Here is a 19,745-nt window from a genome sequence, read left to right as displayed (position 1 = left end):
TGTGAATCAAGATTTATACTCCTATCCAATCTTTCGTTTCTGAATACTTATACATTAGAAGGGCATAGTTGTAAAGTAAAAATCAATGTATCCTTTCCTTTTCTTTTCCTCTCCTTATTCAGATGACAACATATGATTTTCTTTCCATTCTGTTCCCTTCCCCTTTTCACCTTATCAAAACAAGGCTGTCATAAATCTTTTCTTTTTCTTAAAAATCCCTCCATTTTCTTTCTTTTCCTTCACTCATTCCTATATGAGCATGGGGTTAGCTTTTTCTTTTTCTGGTTCTATAGGTGGGAAATTATTACAGTGATCAGGGCATTTTGGCAAAACTATGAAGTTACCTATTTCTTTGTTCATTTTGGTCAGTTACTTGATGGCAGGCTTGAAAGGCTTCATCTCTTAGTTATACAATGTTTCAAATAAATACTAAGGTCTTTATTTGCATCTGAACAGCATATGTGTTGTTCCTTACTCTTAACTGCTCGATGTTATTCAATATTTCCTTAATTCCCAGTCAAGTTTCTTAGCATGCCATGTTGGATATAAGATTAGAATAAACTATTCATATGAACTTTAAAGATCACCCATACACAATTACTGTGGTCTGATGAATTTATTTTCTAAGGTAGATGATTCTCTGCACTTTGAATTTGGGTTTGGAGATACGTTTCTGGTTTTGAAATTAATTTGACAGCAAATAGTGAGAAAGTTTCTTCAAAATTGGGAAAACAATTGAAAATTGGAATTCCTTGCACTGTTGTGGGAATCGTAATTGGAATTTGTGAACCAAATTAGTTCCTGATTGACAGTGCAAGCAGGGGTTGAGTGGGGCAATAAATAGGGGTAGGAAATTATAAACCCTGCCCCTAACATACCCCATTGCCATCCCTAGCTTTGGTTCTAATTATAGTTGTGGAGTTATCAGGTTTGCTTGCTGCATGAATTCTGCATGCAGTTGAGGGTTTTTTTTTAATATATATTTATATATATATATATATTTGGTGATGTCTTTATATGATAACTGTCCATCTCCTCTTGATTTTAGATGAATGGGAGAATTATTTAGAGCGGGTTAATGAAGGTAAGTCTACCGGGAATGTCAAAGCTCAAGAAAGTACAAATGAATTGGAGCGTCGGTTTTGGGCATCTTATCGAGGGCAGACTCTTGCTAGGACTGGTTAGCATCATTTTATTATTAATACCCTCTATTTCTTTCTTATGGAATGCCTTCTGAATTTTCTGATCTCTCTAGTATTATGTGAGATTGTCAAAAGGCTGTTGTACTTTCAATATGTTATCTCTCTAATAATCCTAAGTGACATTTGAAATGCAGTTCGCGGCATGATGTATTACAGAAGGGCATTGATGCTACAAAGTTACCTAGAGCGGAGATCTTTGGGAGGTATTCTCTTCAAACTTTTTATAATGACCTGTACTATATAAGGGTAAGACATGATATGCTCACACTATTTCATCTTGTTTAATAGTGGATGATTATTCTCAAACCGACTCGCTGACAATTGAAGGCTTTGAATTGTCTCCTGAAGCTCGAGCACAAGCAGATATAAAGTTCACTTATGTTGTTTCATGTCAAATTTATGGTCAACAAAAGCAGAACAAAAAGGCTGAGGCTGTTGATATTGCTCTTTTGCTACAGAGGTATAAATTTCTTAAACTAATGGTCTATTTTATCCAATCCTCAGCAACCTTGTCAACTATTTGTTAATTGGAAGCAGAGTTATAGTTCCTAATATAAATTAATATAGGGTTTATTCAAATGGCCCACTGGGCTGTGCAACTAAAATTCAGTTGCCAAGTAGTGAACGATGTTAGGCTCATTCAAAACTTGGGTGCAAAGCGTCGGGCTTTCTTGTCTTTCAGACACTAAAAGAGATTTGTTGCTATTAGTATTATCATCATGCCATTTCTTAATACCATGTCGTCTTCTTGCTGTTATTAAATTATTTGCTGCTGTCTGCATGAATTTTAAATTCTATATTGTACTCAGGATCCTTGATTAAGTGTTACATGTCATGGCTTTTGTGACATTGGTGGTTTTTTTTTTTTTCATTAGGAATGAAGCCCTTCGAGTTGCTTTCATACATGCAGAGGAGAATGTTGGAGCTGAAGGAAAAAGGGAATTTTATTCGAAGCTTGTCAAAGCTGATATAAATGGAAAAGATCAGGTTTGATGAGGACTTCTTTAGTCTTTTCTTTGTTTAAAATCCTTGTTTGGAATGGGTTGACAGTATCACAGTAATGCATCAATCCTCTGCATGAATATTTTGAAACCACTATTCTTCTACATGAATGTTTTGAGACAAGATAGTGGATGACTTGATTTCAACGTGCAACATCTTTGTGTATGGTTTGATGTCCTTTTGCTTAACCTCTAATCATGTGGATTTCTCATTCATTCTTTGCACATTGGCAGAATTTATTTAAAAAAAAAAAAAATCCTTTTTTTGAATTCTAATTTCAAATGGTGGAGGAAATACAGTAAGCATGTTGCAAAACTTAAAATGCAATAATATTCTTTTCATAATGTGTTGAGGCTTTTCAAAATAGCTTGTTGGGATTGGAGTTTGTGTCATTCTGTTTGCTTCCAATATTGCCTCTATCATTGTCATATTTTGGCCTCAGAAGTCAGTAGGCTATTTTTCTTATCTTCATTTAAATTTGACATTATGCATATGTACAAAATTTGAGTCTGTTTCAACTTTTTTAAGCTTGTTACTTTGAAAATGACTGCCTACATACTTGTAATGTTTTAGCAAATGTCTTTCTTTTTCTTTGTGCTCTTCTGTTTTGTGAATGCTTTCACACGTTTTTTTTTAACTGCTTCTGCCATTAATAAATGTGTTCTTAACACAATGTGTTGTATTTTTCCCCCACTAGCCATAATAGGTTTTTTAAATGAGGCCTTTATAGTGCCTAGTCTAGGAATTCTTGTTGATATACTTCTTGCATTTAATTACTTCTGCTAGTTTATTGCCATATATTTGTTTGCTGGAGCTTATAGTTTGTTCTGTTTATTTTTCTATAAATTATACAATTTTTTTACGGTTTTATTTTCCTTCCTAAAATATTATTGATGAGATTTGTTTTTCACTGTCATTTTGCTCATAGCTGTGATAAAGTGTAATGAAAGAGCTCATCCCCTCTTCCTTTTTCTTTATTCAGGAAGTGTATTCAATTAAACTTCCTGGAGACCCAAAGCTTGGAGAAGGGAAACCTGAAAACCAGAACCATGCTATAATTTTCACTCGTGGGGAAGCTATTCAAACTATTGACATGAATCAGGTAATGTTATTCGCATTCTTATGAGTCCTAGTTTTTTTATTTGCAATTAAAAAGATTTAATTTAATACTTCATATTTGTGAGTTTCTTTGGAAGCTGTCATAGATGCTTTTTCTGTCTTATCCTGTTGGTTTTTAGCATTAGTGTCAAAAACAAAGAGTTTTTGTATAGTTTTGTTGTATCTAGTGAGCGCTAGCTCCGCTTCTCTATATATTCTTAATGTGATGGAATATGCAAAAAGGATTTGCACATAATGGTGTTGAGGTCTTTTGGTTGCTGAATTATCAGGGCCTGCTGGCATGGGTACTTTATTTGCTTGATTGGGATTTTTGGTTAACTGATTAGTATGCATTATTGTGGGATTTGTCCCTGGGTGTTATTGTGGTTTTTATCATGATTATGAATTTTTAGTGATGGCCAGGAATATTGGATTTAATATGAAACTGGTGTCTGGCAATTTTAGATTGTGTGAATGCTGTTGGATTTGAGACTCGATCTACTTAAAATTAATCTTGTCAAGGTTGCATTTTATTTGAGGTGCTTGTAGATCATTTAAGAATTTACAGCCCAAAGAAAAATGTACCAATTTTTCTATGAATGTGGTATTATTTTGTGCTCAATACAGTAGTTTTGATTTCCATGGCTGCCTGGTAGGATTAGGATCTCGGATTTTCCTGACATCAGGAACATGTTTTATTTTTGTGAATGTTTATATTTCATGGAAGCTATCCAGATAAGCTACTGGTTATTATTAACGAAGGCTGAAGCTGAATTAAGACAACATAAGGATTTCTATTTTTGTTGGATGTCCAGCATTTCATATATTTATATCATTTTTCATTTGTTGTTTCTAGCATGCTTCAGTCCTCTTTCCTGTTAGTTGTTGCATTCCTTTTCCGTGGATATCTTGGAGCACTGGGCTTTCATGTTGGTTTTTTCCATCTTGTGGCATTGTAGAATGATTTAGAAGTAATCTGTTTGCTGACCGGCCCTTGTCTTGTTCTGTAGGACAACTACCTGGAGGAGGCAATGAAAATGAGAAATCTTCTTGAGGAATTTCGAGGAAATCATGGCCTTCGACCTCCAACTATTCTTGGTGTTAGAGAGCATGTTTTCACAGGAAGGTTTGTGTTGCTTTTCCATTGAAATAAATTTTATTTTGCTGTTTATTTTCCTAACGCATCGTGATGTGGATGTGTACATGCAGTGTCTCATCTTTAGCCTGGTTCATGTCTAATCAAGAGACTAGCTTTGTTACTTTGGGCCAGCGTGTGTTAGCAAGTCCTCTAAAGTGAGTATATTTACCATAAAAGGCAATTCCTGATTATGCTTATATTTCTATTCTTGAACTTGTCATTTGTGTTTGTTGCCCAAAACCGAATGGAAGAATCGTAAAGAATTGTTAGTAGTGGGAGCGTTGACAGTAAAGAGGAATTTGATGTGAGCATGTCATGTTGTTAAGGTCCTTATATTCTACAGTCAATGGGACCCTCTTTGCAAGCAAGAATTTAGTTTAAACATCTTAAGTTTCCTCCACTCTCTTTTTGCAGCTATAGTCTTTCCTTTCAAACGGTTTGGTCATATCAGGTGCAAGTGTATAATATTTTTTATTAAGACAGTAAATGATTCTTGTTCAACACTGGGGAGCTTAGAAGGATGACTGCAATAGAGAGTGAAATTCGGTACTGATATGTTTGACATGGTGCTCCTATTATCTGGTAGTAGAGGAAGTAAAAATTCACCCATAGAATTTTGAACATGAAAGATACTTTACCACTTTTTTTCTATTAGTACTGGTTCCATATCTAGTTTTGCTGATTTACTTATTGTTTGTTCCCCTTTTTGGATTTGAAATTGAGGAAATATACTCATTATCTCCTGGATAGATGGACCTTTTGTCTGGCCTAGCGTTCAGCTTTGTTTATTTTGTCTTCTTAAATTTGTTACTCCTCTATGAAAAGGTGTCTTAACGCATGTTTTATTCTGTCTTTGTATTGTTATCCTTCAAGGAAAAGTGTCTTTACACTTATTTATATCAATACTTTCATTATTTTCTTGTATAATGTCTTACTTGAGTGCCGGACAGTGGCTTTTTGTTTTAATCGTAAGAATTTTGTAATTTCTGTTGATTTCTTGAGCTTTCTTATGAGCCATTATGTTAGGATTTCTAGCTTGTTTGTCACCCTGCACTTATCTGCTGACTTAGAAGGGATTTTATAGCACATTGCTTATGTCCATTTCCATGTGGAAAAAAAAAATACAGAGTTCGTATGCATTATGGGCATCCTGATGTATTTGATCGAATCTTTCATATAACTCGAGGAGGGATTAGTAAGGCATCACGTGTTATCAATATTAGTGAAGACATATATGCAGGTAAGCTTGGAGGATGGCAACTGTTGGTTTCCATTTTTAAAGTGTACGATTTTTTTCAACCAACTACTTCAGCTAGTTTCTTTTCTTCTGCATTTCTTTTTGCAGTTATGTTTTAAGGCCTAGCAGACCTGGTACAGAAGAAGTATATACAAAATACACACCTAAAACTATCTGAACAATGCAAATAGGAACTTAGAGAAGATTATTCTATTTAAATGGAAATTAAATAATGGGATTTCATTCTTGGTTGGAAGTAACTGTGGTACTGAAAAATAAACCATCCCAATATTTCCTTTCTTCTTTTGCCAGAACTTCCTTTCCAGGTATTTGAGAATCAATTACTGTAACTGGAGTCATGCAAGCCACTCAGACAAAACAAAAACTAATGCCTGTAACTATTAAGTATCAATTAAAATTTCTTATACCTGCGATGATAAGTAACACATATCTGTAGTCTTATTGAGATTGTCAATGTGAAAAATTTGCCTACAGCCAGTACAAACCGAGAAAGGGAGTCTACCATTGTTGCTCAAAGCTTCTTTTCAGCTGATTTATGATGTTTAAATAAAATTTGTCACAGGGTTCAACTCCACACTGAGGCAGGGTAACATCACCCATCATGAATACATTCAGGTTTGCTTTTCTTTTCATTATCTGTTTTTTGGCAGGGGGCTAGTACATCGTATTTTTCTCTTGAACCCATCTTTATCTAGTTTCTTGATATTCTGCATTTTAATGCAGGTTGGAAAGGGAAGAGATGTTGGATTGAATCAGATTGCTTTATTTGAGGGGAAAGTTGCTGGAGGAAATGGAGAGCAAGTCCTAAGTAGGGATGTATACCGGCTTGGACAACTTTTTGATTTCTTTAGGATGCTATCTTTCTTCTTCACGACTGTTGGTTATTATGTGTGCACAATGGTATGATTGCTCATGATATTATCTCTATGTCATGCTAAATTTGGATTACATTGCCACTCATCAGACTTGTCTGATAATAATTTTTATGAATGCAGATGACCGTCCTTACAGTTTATATATTCTTATATGGAAGAGTTTATCTGGTAATCAAAATTCTTCTTGTCCCCTTCTGCTCTTTTAATATGTTACTTTCTCTTCATAAAGAAGGAAAATTAGGTAATTAGTAATTAAGATGAAACTGTTCATTCAGTTTCTTTTAATTTTTATGTTGTGCAAAATTTTTAAAAATAAAGAAAAGCTTTTTTTTTTGAAAAGCAGAAGTAATTTTATTAATAAATAGCTGAAATACAAACATCAATGAAAATAGGTCCCAACATATAGCCAATATGAACCATCCCAAAAGGACAACTCCAAGTCCAATACTCAATACTTTACAAAAAATTAACTAATCTAAGTCTAATAAGGCTAAACCGATCAGATAACAAGAAGACAATCCATAGCCTCAACTAAAGCACACAGAGCTTCCCAAGAAATTGAAGAGAGTCATTCTGTCAAACATCCTTAGGCCATAAACGACAACTCATTAAAGCACATACTATTGGAAATTGTCATCCCCCGAAAAGCAGCCAACTTCATTCTTCATTATCAGCTTCGTTGCCTCCCAGTTAAGGGAACAATAACCAACCTTCAAGAAAACACCATCATAGAGTCAAATCCAGGCTATAAAATTCTCAGTGTGATTCACTCTGGCCTTAGCAAGCCCATCCCCAATAAAGAATCTTGACACCCAATTAATTTCATTCTATAGGATACATATGAAATTTTGAAAATTTGGCTTGGTTCGTAAACAACTATCCCATGGATGGAGTATTCTGTCAAAATTTCTGGAAAATCTTGGTTGTATTGCATCTAGTGGTTGCACTTGCAGCCATTAGCTCTGGAGATCTATAGGACAGTGGATAATCTTTTATCCAACGAAAGCCACCATATAGAGCAAAAAATCTATCCATCAGGGTGGAAAAGTATGCTTTTCAAATGAAAAGAATGTACCTCAATATGTTTAGGCACACATATGACTTTTGTTTTTGGCTTTATCTCATTCTATTTTGCGAGCCAGTGCTTCATGTATATTTGTTTGTAACTGTATTTGGTCACATTATCTTAACATATAGCCACTTCAGTAGGACATTGAGTTGGTCCCTCAACTATAGAATGGGCTTAAATGGCACATGATACTGATGCAGCTCCAAGTACTGATAGTTTTGTCAACTTGTGTCCAATTCAACTAGGCTTTCTCTGGACTTGATGAGGCAATCGCTAAGCAAGCAAGAATGTTGGGTAATACAGCATTGGATGCAGTTCTGAATGCTCAATTCTTGGTCCAGATTGGAGTTTTTACCGCAGTCCCTATGATAATGGGTTTTATACTTGAAAAGGGGTTGCTGAAGGTTTGTTGATCTGATTTTCCTATGTATATTGATATTCTCAGTTTAGAAGTGTTGCCCTGCGTACTATATTATTCTGGATTACGCTATTTTTACGAAGTTATGCATTAAACTTTTTACATTTTTTAATTTCATTGTCCTTGTTAAGCTGCTCTGTCTTTTTTTTTTTGGTTCTAATATGTTCAGCACTGTATTGGTTTTGTTATTCTAATTATCTTTTGCTTGGTTGATGAGCAGGCTGTATTCAGTTTTATTACGATGCAACTTCAGTTATGTTCTGTCTTCTTCACATTCTCTTTAGGAACTAGAACTCATTATTTTGGACGTACTATTCTCCATGGTGGTGCAAAAGTATGGGTTTGCTTTTAATCATATATTTAATGATTGTATTTCTTGTTTTGCAAATTTAATTGATGTATTTTCATCTTTTGAAATTGCCCCAACAGTATAGAGCAACTGGTAGAGGCTTTGTGGTGCGCCATATCAAGTTTGCTGAAAATTACAGGCTTTATTCAAGAAGCCATTTTGTTAAGGCGTAAGTGAATACTTTCTTGTTGAAAATCCAAAATTATCAATTAATATCATTTGTCACGAGAAAAAGTTGAAGCTGCAGTGGGAACCAAGCTGGGTTGATGTTATTTATATTAAAGATCACATCTGCTTTTATTTTGAAGCTTTCAAAACTTAATTTATCTCAGGCTTGAAGTGGCATTGCTTCTCATTGTATACATTGCATATGGTTACACAGAAGGAGGTGCTGTTTCTTTTGTTTTGCTTACTCTTAGCAGCTGGTTCCTTGTCATCTCATGGCTGTTTGCCCCTTACATATTTAATCCATCCGGTTTCGAATGGCAAAAGTAAGTAGCATAGAACTTCGGTTTTGCTGATGTAGCTTTTATCTTCAAACTTTGCAGAATTAATTATAAGATGCCATTGGAGTATAATTTCTGCAACTGTACTGTTGCCATAGGTTTCTCTTGTGTAGTTATACTTTTGTGATTTAATGAACAGGACTGTGGAAGACTTTGATGATTGGACCAGCTGGCTTCTTTATAAAGGTGGAGTTGGGGTGAAGGGAGATGATAGCTGGGAGTCTTGGTGGGATGAAGAACAGGTTTGTTGTGATGACAATCAGTTCTTTAGTTCTCATTTAGTTTCTCAGCATTTGACATTTTTTTTTTCAACACCTTGTGTGTGTGTCTTTATTTTTTACTCAAAATTTTTACCTTTATTCACCTAAAGAGGGATTTTTTTTTTTTGAAAAAAACTTTAATTAAAATTGTTAGCAAGCTATTCTTGAATCATGTTGTAATTTCCATGCCCTGTTGAAGATGTTTAACTTTCATTTAACTGTATGAAACAATTATTCTCAGAAGGAGCTTTTCTGTGGTAGATTCTCTTCGGTACCCACAATTATGTAATGAGGGACTTGATAAGTTGCTTCAATGTTTTTTCTGTTCTAATTTTTACCTTCTCATTTTGAATTTAAAATAATTATTCCATAGCTCTCACCTTTCATTTGTTGGCGAAGTGCCGTTTTTCCCACCTTTGTCGAATCCATTAGGTATAATATGAGTGACTTTTTGTGTAGGTTGGCATTGTTTGTCAAATGATAACTGCTTTTCGTCTTATGTTTCTTATTGTGGAAAGTATTACATTTCTTCTGCAGATGCATATCCAAACACTGAGAGGCCGTATATTGGAGACAATATTAAGCTTAAGGTTCCTTATGTTTCAGTATGGCATTGTGTACAAACTCCATCTTACAGGATCAAATACATCACTTGCGGTGTGCTTCTTGCCCTTTTGATTTTCTGGTTCACATATGTTGGCTTTGTTTCTCAAATGCTATGAAGCGTGTTATTGAAACTGATTCCCTTAACTTTCCTCCTACTTGCAATATTTTCCTCCCTTGTCATTTCATCATTTAACAAACCGTTTCGAGTTGGGAATGCTTTTTTTCACGTCTGTATGAACTATAATCGAGGTACATTGGATGAACTAGCGAGATAAAAATGTGGGGAGCATGTGAGTTGAGTTCTAATACTACAAAATTGCCTCCATCCCACTTGGGGGGCATGGAGGAAGTGGCATCTACTTGTCTTTTCCTCCTAGAATGCACATGAATTAGGAATTCAGCTTTTTCGTCTGTTCTACCAAGCATAGCATATATAATATTGAACAATTCCTGAACGCCATTACAAAGAATATTTTCATGCGCCTGCAAAATTGATTATGAAGTAGAGGTTTTCTTGGTACATTTGGATCCACGTATAGATGTTATTCTTCATTGCATTTCTGTTTCCAAAAATGAGAACTTTCCAGTGGCAGGCTGAATAACTGCAAAATACATGCATACATATTGCTTGTCGAAGACTTACTGTGCATCATCTACAATTCTCGATGATGTCCTATTTGCAAACCTAGGTCTTTTACTGGAGTAAGAATTTAGATCATTTTTTTTATGGTTTCTTACACTTTGTTTTCTTTTCATCGAAGGGTCAAGTATGGCTAGAGCTAGATCCACTTCTCTTGAAATTGTGACTCAAAAGAATTATGATGTTTTAAGGTTATTGTAGGTTCTTTCTTCATTAGTGCTATGTGGTCTCCTAGTGTGAATGCTGATGCCACTTTATAATGTTAGAATCCCTACTTCATTTATTAAGTAAAGGTGTATTTAGATTACACAAAGGGAAAATAGTAGAAGTATTTTAAACATATTCATTAGAATGATGTCAGTAATAAATTTAATGGAGTACCTAGGCAAGTGGAGCATGTTTAATGAATAGCCTGCATTGTTTTGCATAGTGTCTCTTGTGGAGGTGCCTGTTGGGGCACTGCTGTAATGAAACTAAATGGTTTTCATATTCTCCTTACAGAGATTTTGTATATTAGCACAATGAAGCATGCTTTTGCTGATGAATATTTAGTGGAACAATGAATGGAATCCATCAATGCTGTTGGAATTTGATCAAATGCTTAATGACAGTACCTAGAAATTAAGTATAGTGAGAACAGTTTCATATGTTGATGAACAGTGTGCGTGTTTATGTGTGTATTTGTACCCATATGGATATATGGACTTATCCACAAAATTTGATATGCTGGTGATCTTGATTATATAAATTGCATTGTCACTTTATTGCAGTACAAATTATGTCTTTTAGGATTTAGATAATGTATTCTTCGGTTATTACCACTTGATTCTTGATGGTTATTTTTTCTATCCAGCTATATGGATTTTCCTGGGTCGTGTTGGGTGGATTTGTAATGTTGTTCAAGGTTAGTATAGGTTTCATTTTAAGGGCATCACCCTTCCCCACCTTCTAAAGGTGCCCATCCCCTCGAAAAAAATTCTTGAATGTATTGGCCTTTTGGTTAAGGTAGCTTAATGATTGATTATCTATTGGCTCGCAGATATTTACATACAGCCCTAAGAAGTCCACTGACTTCCAACTGGTGATGCGATTTATGCAAGGGGTTATATCCTTAGGACTTGTTGCTGCCCTATGCCTTGTTGTTGCCTTCACTGACTTATCAATTGCAGACCTATTTGCAAGCATCCTTGCTTTCATTCCTACTGGATGGACCATATTATGTGTAAGTTATAATTTGCTCTATTGTCTGCATTGGACATTGTTCTTTGGATTGCTTATTTTTGAATTCATAGGAAAGGAGTTTTTCTGATTATTTTGTTTTGATATGGACTGTGGAAGCCATGGTCTTGCTAGTCTAATATTCCATGCGCTGTTAGTTGTATTTTAAGTGGTCGTCTCCTAGATACATGAACCTGTTTAAGACGACAGTGTGCTTTAATCTGAGTGGAGTAGGAAGCTGGTTTTACACACTGATGCTTCATTTTGGTTTAAGTTCAAACCATTGTCTATGGTTATGTAATTGTTCGTAACCTTCTCGAATCCATTTTTTGTTTGTGTTGATGTATATAGCTGGCTATAACATGGAAGAAGGTAGTTAGGAGTCTGGGCTTGTGGGATTCAGTACGGGAATTTGCCAGATTTTATGATGCTGGAATGGGAGCTATCATATTTGCACCTTTGGCAGTGTTATCGTGGTTCCCATTCATTTCAACCTTCCAGTCTCGCCTTCTCTTTAACCAAGCATTTAGCCGTGGGCTGGAGATCTCCCTCATCCTTGCTGGAAACAAAGCCAATGTAGAGACATGAGCATGTGCTCACTCCTGAAATATACACAGCTTTTGTACAGTGTAGATTTATTATTTATTGTTTTGTCTCTCAGCTCCAGCGTGGTTCTTTTATGTATAGATACGATGGATAATTGTAGAAACTGTAGCTCCTATGAGATAACATCTTTCCACTATTTTTGGGCATTGATGAGTTGTGATTGTACCCCTATTTCCGCAGTTTCCATTAAGTGACCCAGAGCTCCTGTAAGGAATGTCTCTATTGCATCAGTGAATGAGTGTTTTGGGTTTTCATGTTTCTTGATATATGCCTCTGGTTTACGGGAACCACCTTTTAAAAAAAAATGGATATAAAATTTTATGCTTTGAAATGGAAAGGGATGCATGCAAGCAAAGAGGCAGACAAGCGAATATATGCGTAGGCGATAATTTTTATAAGATTATAGGGGAGGAGAGTGGATTCAGCTTTCTTCGTAGAGAACAATGACAGCAAATTAATCCCAAGAGGAATATCAGAAGCAGATTATTCAAGAGGTAAGCACTAATTATCTCTGTTGCCTCCATGATAACAGGTGAAGAGAGTATGATCTTAACAGAGTCGGATGGAAAGGAGAGTTTAGCTCTCGATTAGAAAATGAGGAAAGGGGGAAACCCTGCTTGTCTACCAACAAAACCCCTAGTGTGATGTGCTGGTCAAGCTGGAAGAGGAAAATGAGGGAAACGAAGCTATTTGGACCTCGTTGCCTTCCTCTAGTTATGGTTCGATAAGAAGCTTGTTTACATAACCAAAATCCAACGCCATGAACAGGGAAGAGGGAGTCCTCAAATAAACAAGCAGTTGGAAGTGGGCTCGGCCTCGGGCCAGAAATATTTGAGCGTAGAAAACGTAACGTGTGTATATTAAGTAAGTAATTAGCTTAACGCGCAAACGAAATTAACAAACATTCCTGAACATCCTCTCCTCTTCTTTTCTCTTTTATTAGTTTCTCCATCTCATTCGCTCTCTTTTTGTCCCCTCTCCATCGGATCCCTCTCATTACAGTACCTTTCCATTCATGGCGGTAATTAACATTCCTCATCTCTTCCTTCTTCCTTGCCATATAATCATAAATTGACTTTTGCATCAACATTTGCAATTACGTGATCATATTCTTCTCTTTGCGTTTTTTCCCCTGTTGCATTAATAAAAAGAATATTTACGTTAACTTTTGAAAAGGTCATTGCTGTAATGTAACATGATATAGATATCTGGGTTTGAAAGTTAGGGTCTTAAGTTCAATTGGGTTTTGTTTGATCCTTTGTTTCACATCATTCCTCATTCATTGTTGAAAGTATGGTTCCGACAGGAAGCCAATATTGTCTCTCCCTCTCTTTCTTTTTTGTCTAATCTATAAATGTGATCATAGATAGATGTAACCAAGTCATTTTCGGATTTGTAAATCTATTTCCAGTTGAAGCGATTTAACATTGCAAGAAACTCTACATTTGTTAATGTCTTCTTCATTTCATTTGACATGCAAAAAAAAAAGAAAAATAAAGGTTTGATTTATTAGTGATATTTGATTGGGATTGGGTTTGAGCAGGAGAGAGGGAGACCGCTGCCTAAATTTGGAGAGTGGGATGTAAATAACCCAGCAACGGCGGAAGGGTTTACGGTTATATTCAACAAGGCTAGACAAGAGAAGAAAACCAGAGGCAGTGCTGGCACAATCATGTCCCCTACCACTGATAAAACTGAAAATGTGACCGACCCTTCCCCGTCTCCTCGAAAGGTATGCAATGCATGCTATCACTATTTCTTCCTTGGCTTTGTTTGTTTATTTATTATACCCTTCTTTGTGTTTTGTCTTTTTTGGGTTCTCAGGCTAAATGGTTTTGCTGTGTTCGAGTATAATAATGCCTTTGGGGCGATGGAATTGAATGGTTGGTGATGCCAGTATATATATATATATATTGGGTGGAAAAAGCACCCTTTCCCTTGTATACCCGCCTGGCTTCCTTTCTAGTCCTCGATTATTTTATTATGGCTCTTCTTTTTCATTTTCTCTTTTTTCCCTTTTAAAACCTCATTGGCTTGCTTTGCTCTTCGCTTTTGATATTCGAACCTTTGAGTGAAGAGACGAAGGAGATGGATCTAAAGACAACTTACCTATTAAAGCAGTCAATTTCTGAGTAGACATCCCTTGAGGAATGTATTGTATAGTATTATCATTATAATTTTATTGATCACTTCTGGGAAAAATGAAATTGCATTGCTGTTCAATTAATTTGTGAAATTCATTACCACATTTAGTATGATGGGTAGTTTAAATGAATTGTAGAGGAACAAATGTAAACAAAAGGCAGCGGGGTTTAAAATCCAAGTTCACGGTCAATGCTTGGGACGCCATGCCATAGATGATTTTCTAAGCATATATTTCAGTTGAGGGTCACACCCTATTTATTCTCAAACGCTTCTAAACTTAGTTGATTAAAATTTTACTTCGACAAGGCATTGTATCTATCTCCAGCACAGCATCGTTGTCACCCGTTTGAACATACATATTGCAATTACAGAAGTAGAGATATCATAGCTTGCCATGTTTTTAAGTTTTACCACCTTGGGTCACTGTTCAGGAATTTAATTTATTAGGAGTGGAACCACTTTCGACTTGGGCTTAGCCTGCAAACCCTGTTTGGGTTGAGGCCATTCCCTGCCTATGACAATACAATGATTGAAGTCAACGGAGCCTGGCAGGGCTTCATGGGCATGAAAAAGATAATCCCAACTTTCACTTGCATTACTACATGATAAGACACGAAACTGAGATAATTTACAAATCCTGATTTCGACTTGAGCTTTGTAGCACTAGCAACACAACACATGATAAGTATGTGATATATATATATATATATATATATATATATAATGCCATCCCCTAAAAAGCTTGTGGCAGTGGAAAAAGGTCAAAAAAAAAAAGTTAAATAGACTTCCAATTTAAAAAGGAAAACTTAGAATCCTTGCTAATGTGAGATCTAAGAGCTAGGGAGCCTTTGACGAAAATCTTTTTACACAGACTGCTGAACTGCAGTATCAGTACCATTACTTCCAGCAATTCCACTCTCTTCTGTAGCTGCAGAATTGCTGAATGGTAGAGGCTGATCTAGTCCAGACACCGCTGAAGGAGCTGCCTGTACTGAATGGTCAAATTTACAGGCTGGCCCAAACTTGCAAATGCCATAGCGACTGTAATGCGAGCAGATGCTTTGATCCTGGATTTCAAAAACAAAGGTCTATCACAATCAAAGCATTAAATCTTAAAATGTGATAAGAACTGAGAACTTAATTGTTATCACTGAAAACACAAACCCATTAACAAGAGAGATCTGTATAATATCCAGTGAGGGCTAATCTTGAATGCACAGAGTGTGACAAAGAGATAATGTGCAAGCCTTTCTCCAAAGGCTCTTTCTCCGTAGACATTCATTTGCCGAACAGAACATCTTGTTTCAATCATTACCCAGTTCAACAAATCAAGTACCAACTTCTAAAACATGCAAATTTATTGACATTTCACAACAAATTTGTTTTAAATTACTAGAGAAGAAAAGAAGGCCCATTGCACTAGCTAAGGTGACAAAGAGATATGAGGCAGAAAAATTGTGAGATCATTTGAAAAAGCTTTTAAACATCTACTGTGTTTATATATATTTCATAAGAAGCACAAAGTAAAGGAACATAAACTTACCGGTCTCAGTGGTAAGCCCTTGTCACTGAGAGTACATGGGGATGGCTTTGCAACTCGATTTTTTGGATGATGATATTTGCAATTAGATTTAAACTTACAGTCCCCAGTTTTCATGAAGTAACTGCACTCGGGCTGGCCAGGCCGAACTGGGAATTCATCAACTAGCATCTGTGGCTGATGATGAGTATAGACAGTGGTTTCGGTTGATGGGTTGTTCATGACATATGCTGGAGTTGGATGCAAATTCCTTTCAGGGGGATATACAGTCGTCTAGACAAAGAACAACAGGATCAAGTCATTATGCAGAAACATATCAAATTACAATTTCTCAGAAGGCAAAGCTACTTTCCGACAGTAATTAATATGCAGAGCCAGAATTAAACCCACCAGAATATTAAAAGCATAATCTTGTCTAAAAATTATTGCGGTAAAACAAATAAAAGGTCAAAAAGTAAATCAAGCACTAAATATGTGGTGGGATGAGGGATGGGGATGAGAGATGAGGGATGATTACAACTTGTCTGATTCTCCACTTTCATGTGCCTAATAACATCTTACACTATAGACTGTCAAGCAATTAGTATATCTAATCCACCAACTAATTTCCAATACTTTTTAATGCAAAAGCAACATAAATAAACCACATAAAAAAAAATCCATTATCCATTAACTGAACCAACATCAAGGTTCTACTCAGTCTTCTTCGGTGTCTCAACATATTTTACTCCGCCAAAGCATGAATTTTAACAGTCTTTCAACTAAATAAGCATGAAAGTCCAATATTTGTCCACCTGTGCCCCCGTACAAGGCCTATACATGATTCTGCCTACATGTGCATGTGTTTAAGACCTTGAGATAACAAAGTGACCTAGCTTCACCCTGGCAAAGGTTGAAAGACAGCACAATTTTCAACAAAAAAGTTCTAAAGCAGGCCAAATAGAATATAAGCACCTCTAGAAACTAGTTCTAACCAAACTATTGAAATATTCCATTCATTATCTGAATATGGATGTGTCTGTCAATTGTCACCAGTAAGAATTGCATAATACTATGATTATTTCTCAATGCAGGGGATTATGATAACCTGAACCAAATTATGCATTCCATTACATGCAGTCTATATGTTCAAGATACGAGCAATTTTACACATTTAAGATATGATATATAGAGATACACACTGTAGTACTTCAGGGGTAAAAAAACAAGTACAATCTGGGAAAACCATATACAACATCCGGGGGGGAAGGTAAGGGCCGAGTAATGCTAAGATAAACTCAATAGATGCTATTGATTAAAGTAACAGAACTTAAACAGCATAAGAGCAAGGATAGTACCTGATACCCATTCCATTCCGGATTTGGAGGCGGAACACCTTGCGTTGGTGAAAACATCATTGGCATATAGGCAGTCTCATTCAATGTCCTTGGTGATGACCAGGACGCTATATTCACTTGTGATGCAGCTTGTGATGAAACAGATCCACCATTACCGTATCCCGAAGGTGGGTCACAAGCTCCGGCAGTTGTAGGATCAGGATGATTAAATCTGCAGTTAGCCCCATACTTGCAGGACCCATTACGCATGTAATAGGGGCACTCTTTCTCTCCCTGTGATGATTTAAAACTTTCATATTTCCAGAATGATTATTCCAATTATTCATGATTAATCACTAAAAATAAATCTCAAAACATGTGGCCGATTGTAGAAGAAATGCAATGGAACATCAGGACTCAAGCGATGGCATCCGGCAAAATTCCATTAAAACAGTAAAAACAGAAGTGATACCGGTCGGATAGGCAGGCCCAGAAAGTTAAGCTCTAAAATTGGAGCCACCGCAGTTTTTGCTCTTGAGTGGTTGTATCTACAAGCCTTCCCAAACTTACATCCACCAGTTCTTAGGTAATACTGCAAAAATTTCGAGCAAAATTGAAACACGACAGAATGTTACTATTGACCTACGCACATTTCTTATAGACATAGCTTAAAATAGATAAAGAAGAGTTTCAGAACCATCTGAACAAACACTAATAGATATGTTATAGGCCATAGTAAACCATAGCCTACCAATAGATCTGTTACTATCTTTGTCCTTCTACACTATTAGGAGAATGCTAGGCTTTATTGAAATAATAAAAGAAAAATCCACTAGTTCATTGACTAAATTGCCTGAAATGAAATAGCACACTTTATAAGCCTCATACTCAAACTGTCACACTTGTCAAATGCTTTCAAATACGCAAACTGAGAGCAGAAAAACCTGTTTCCAAAACAAAAAACAGAACATACGGAACCACTGCAAATCAAATTTGCAGCATTCATCATCATGTTGGCAGTTAAGATCATAAAGAGCACATTTTGCAAACAAGAATTAAGAATATTGACCTTGCATTCTGTCTGGATTGGTTTCTCTGTTGATTCATCCTTTTCCTTGACCTTTTCCTTCACAGCCTTCAAACATCATAATTCAACACACCCAGAATGAAAAAGTCAGCACAGGATGACTAATGTAGGTTTGTAGCTAAAAATAAACTGAGAAAACACCCAAAATCACAGTTGTTAAGGGATAGGGGAGGGTATCAATTGCAGCTCAGCCCAATATATACCAAAAAATATAAATTTTATTTATATCCATGCATGAAGATTCCCAATATTTAATTTGATCTCAATTAATGAATAGCTACTTCAGCCAGAAAGATGAATTGCATTCCCACAAGCAGACTGATGCAGAAATAGTTACATTTTCCTCAGGGCATTACACCAACAATCGTCTCACACGAATTAACAAAAGAAAGACGTGCATTTTTTTCATAAAATTTACCAATCACAGCATAAAAAACAATTAGAAAAAAAATCAATAAAAAAACCATCTTTCACAAATACCACATTAATATAGCCGCACGAAATATAGACAGCCAAAAACAGCTCCTTCCAGCTAAACGAAGAACATTTTCAGCACATTTAAAGATGATAAAATAAAAATAAAATAATAATAATAATAATAAGGTGAGAGAAAGACCTGGATCTTCCTTCGAACAGGGTGATTAAACTTGCAATTAGATCCAAATTTGCAAAGTCCAGTTTTCATATAATAAGCGCAATCCTCTGCTTCCGGTCTCACCGGATAATGCGACCTCCTTCCTTCATTCTTCACGTTTTCATCATCATCATCCTCGTACTCGTTTTTCTCCTCCACCTCATCTTCGTCGTCTCGGTAGCGTCCACGCCCGCTTCGTTGTCGCTCTCTCTCTCTCCGTCATCTTTCTTCTCAGCTTCTTCATCCCCTCCTCCTCTTCCCCTTCCTCCTCCTTCAAATCGAGGTACTGGAGCTGCTGCTCGAGATTGCTTTGGTCGTGCTCCGTTTCCTGAGCCGAGTGATTGAGATCAGAAGGTGAGGGGTCAGGATTCGCAGTAAGATCGGGATCGAGCGAGGGGAGCCCTAAGTGAAGGGCGGAATCGGTGGGAGTAGAGTCGGAGATCGGAGTTTCTTCAGACTGAGACATTGTTAATCCACATTTCAAAACCCTAAATTTGGCAGAAGAAAAAAGCAGAGGGGGAAGGAGAGAGAGAAGGAAGTAAAAAGGTAAGAACCTTTGTTATTGGGAAATGGAAGTGAAAGTGAGTGTGACAAAAAAAGCAAAGAAGGGAAGAGTGAAGGGAGGCCAAAAAAAAAAAAAGGATATTACCACTTGTTGCAGCAGTGTTTTTCTACTTGAAAAAAAAAAAAAAAGACTTCTTTCTTTTGTATTTTGTACGTTTTTCTCACTCCATATGTAACGTATACTTTCTTTTTTTTTTAATTCTCTGAAAAGTGA

The 19,745-nt window shown here is 36.2% G+C and overlaps 3 protein-coding genes across 3 annotated transcripts in view; 2 read left to right on the top strand and 1 right to left on the bottom strand.

Moving 5' to 3' along the window:
- LOC110417756 (callose synthase 10) overlaps positions 1 to 12,497 on the top strand; it is a 28,037-nt gene extending 15,540 nt beyond the window's left edge. The window contains exons 32-51 of the mRNA XM_021430270.1: positions 1,049 to 1,180; positions 1,337 to 1,405; positions 1,491 to 1,662; positions 2,078 to 2,189; positions 3,187 to 3,306; positions 4,313 to 4,428; positions 4,512 to 4,595; positions 5,568 to 5,680; positions 6,261 to 6,313; positions 6,422 to 6,598; positions 6,694 to 6,741; positions 7,888 to 8,046; positions 8,281 to 8,394; positions 8,490 to 8,578; positions 8,742 to 8,900; positions 9,055 to 9,157; positions 9,713 to 9,832; positions 11,275 to 11,325; positions 11,461 to 11,643; positions 11,991 to 12,497. Coding sequence (XP_021285945.1) covers positions 1,049 to 1,180; positions 1,337 to 1,405; positions 1,491 to 1,662; positions 2,078 to 2,189; positions 3,187 to 3,306; positions 4,313 to 4,428; positions 4,512 to 4,595; positions 5,568 to 5,680; positions 6,261 to 6,313; positions 6,422 to 6,598; positions 6,694 to 6,741; positions 7,888 to 8,046; positions 8,281 to 8,394; positions 8,490 to 8,578; positions 8,742 to 8,900; positions 9,055 to 9,157; positions 9,713 to 9,832; positions 11,275 to 11,325; positions 11,461 to 11,643; positions 11,991 to 12,227 — 2,411 coding nt within the window. The 3' untranslated portion in view covers positions 12,228 to 12,497. The remainder of the gene's footprint in view (positions 1 to 1,048; positions 1,181 to 1,336; positions 1,406 to 1,490; positions 1,663 to 2,077; positions 2,190 to 3,186; positions 3,307 to 4,312; positions 4,429 to 4,511; positions 4,596 to 5,567; positions 5,681 to 6,260; positions 6,314 to 6,421; positions 6,599 to 6,693; positions 6,742 to 7,887; positions 8,047 to 8,280; positions 8,395 to 8,489; positions 8,579 to 8,741; positions 8,901 to 9,054; positions 9,158 to 9,712; positions 9,833 to 11,274; positions 11,326 to 11,460; positions 11,644 to 11,990) is intronic.
- A 646-nt stretch (positions 12,498 to 13,143) lies between these two features.
- Positions 13,144 to 14,472, top strand: LOC110418575 (protein NOI4-like). Its single transcript, XM_021431339.1, has 3 exons — positions 13,144 to 13,266; positions 13,789 to 13,977; positions 14,070 to 14,472. The coding sequence occupies exons 1-3, from the start codon at positions 13,261 to 13,263 to the stop codon at positions 14,097 to 14,099; spliced, it is 225 nt and encodes a 74-aa protein (XP_021287014.1). The 5' UTR covers positions 13,144 to 13,260; the 3' UTR covers positions 14,100 to 14,472.
- A 492-nt stretch (positions 14,473 to 14,964) lies between these two features.
- Positions 14,965 to 19,174, bottom strand: LOC110417647 (Zinc finger C-x8-C-x5-C-x3-H type family protein). Its single transcript, XM_021430097.2, has 6 exons — positions 18,950 to 19,174; positions 18,316 to 18,381; positions 17,719 to 17,838; positions 17,268 to 17,540; positions 15,934 to 16,203; positions 14,965 to 15,457 (listed from the first exon to the last, which is right to left on the bottom strand). The coding sequence occupies exons 1-6, from the start codon at positions 19,016 to 19,018 to the stop codon at positions 15,254 to 15,256; spliced, it is 1,002 nt and encodes a 333-aa protein (XP_021285772.2). The 5' UTR covers positions 19,019 to 19,174; the 3' UTR covers positions 14,965 to 15,253.
- Between the last annotated feature and the right edge of the window lie 571 nt (positions 19,175 to 19,745).

The sequence above is a fragment of the Theobroma umbraticum genome, unplaced genomic scaffold (genome assembly GCF_002168275.2).
Source record: "Theobroma umbraticum cultivar Fairchild unplaced genomic scaffold, ASM216827v3 scaffold_50.0, whole genome shotgun sequence".
Taxonomy (NCBI): Eukaryota; Viridiplantae; Streptophyta; class Magnoliopsida; order Malvales; family Malvaceae; genus Theobroma; species Theobroma umbraticum.
The sequence above is the reverse complement of the archived record's forward strand: the minus strand, read 5'-3'. Positions and strand labels throughout refer to the sequence as shown.

What these genes read in the sequence shown, in the direction of transcription:
- LOC110418575 (XM_021431339.1), top strand. An exon ending in CTTCCCCGTCTCCTCGAAAG is followed by an intron (nt 13,978 to 14,069) that starts GTATGCAATGCA and finishes TTGGGTTCTCAG; the next exon opens with GCTAAATGGTTTTGCTGTGT.
- LOC110417647 (XM_021430097.2), bottom strand. Translation starts at nt 19,018, where the DNA reads ATGAAAACTGGACTTTGCAAATTTGGATCTAATTGCAAGTTTAATCAC. An exon ending in CTGTTCGAAGGAAGATCCAG is followed by an intron (nt 18,382 to 18,949) that starts GTCTTTCTCTCA and finishes TGATGTTTGAAG; the next exon opens with GCTGTGAAGGAAAAGGTCAA. An exon ending in CGGAATGGAATGGGTATCAG is followed by an intron (nt 16,204 to 17,267) that starts GTACTATCCTTG and finishes TTCTTTGTCTAG; the next exon opens with ACGACTGTATATCCCCCTGA.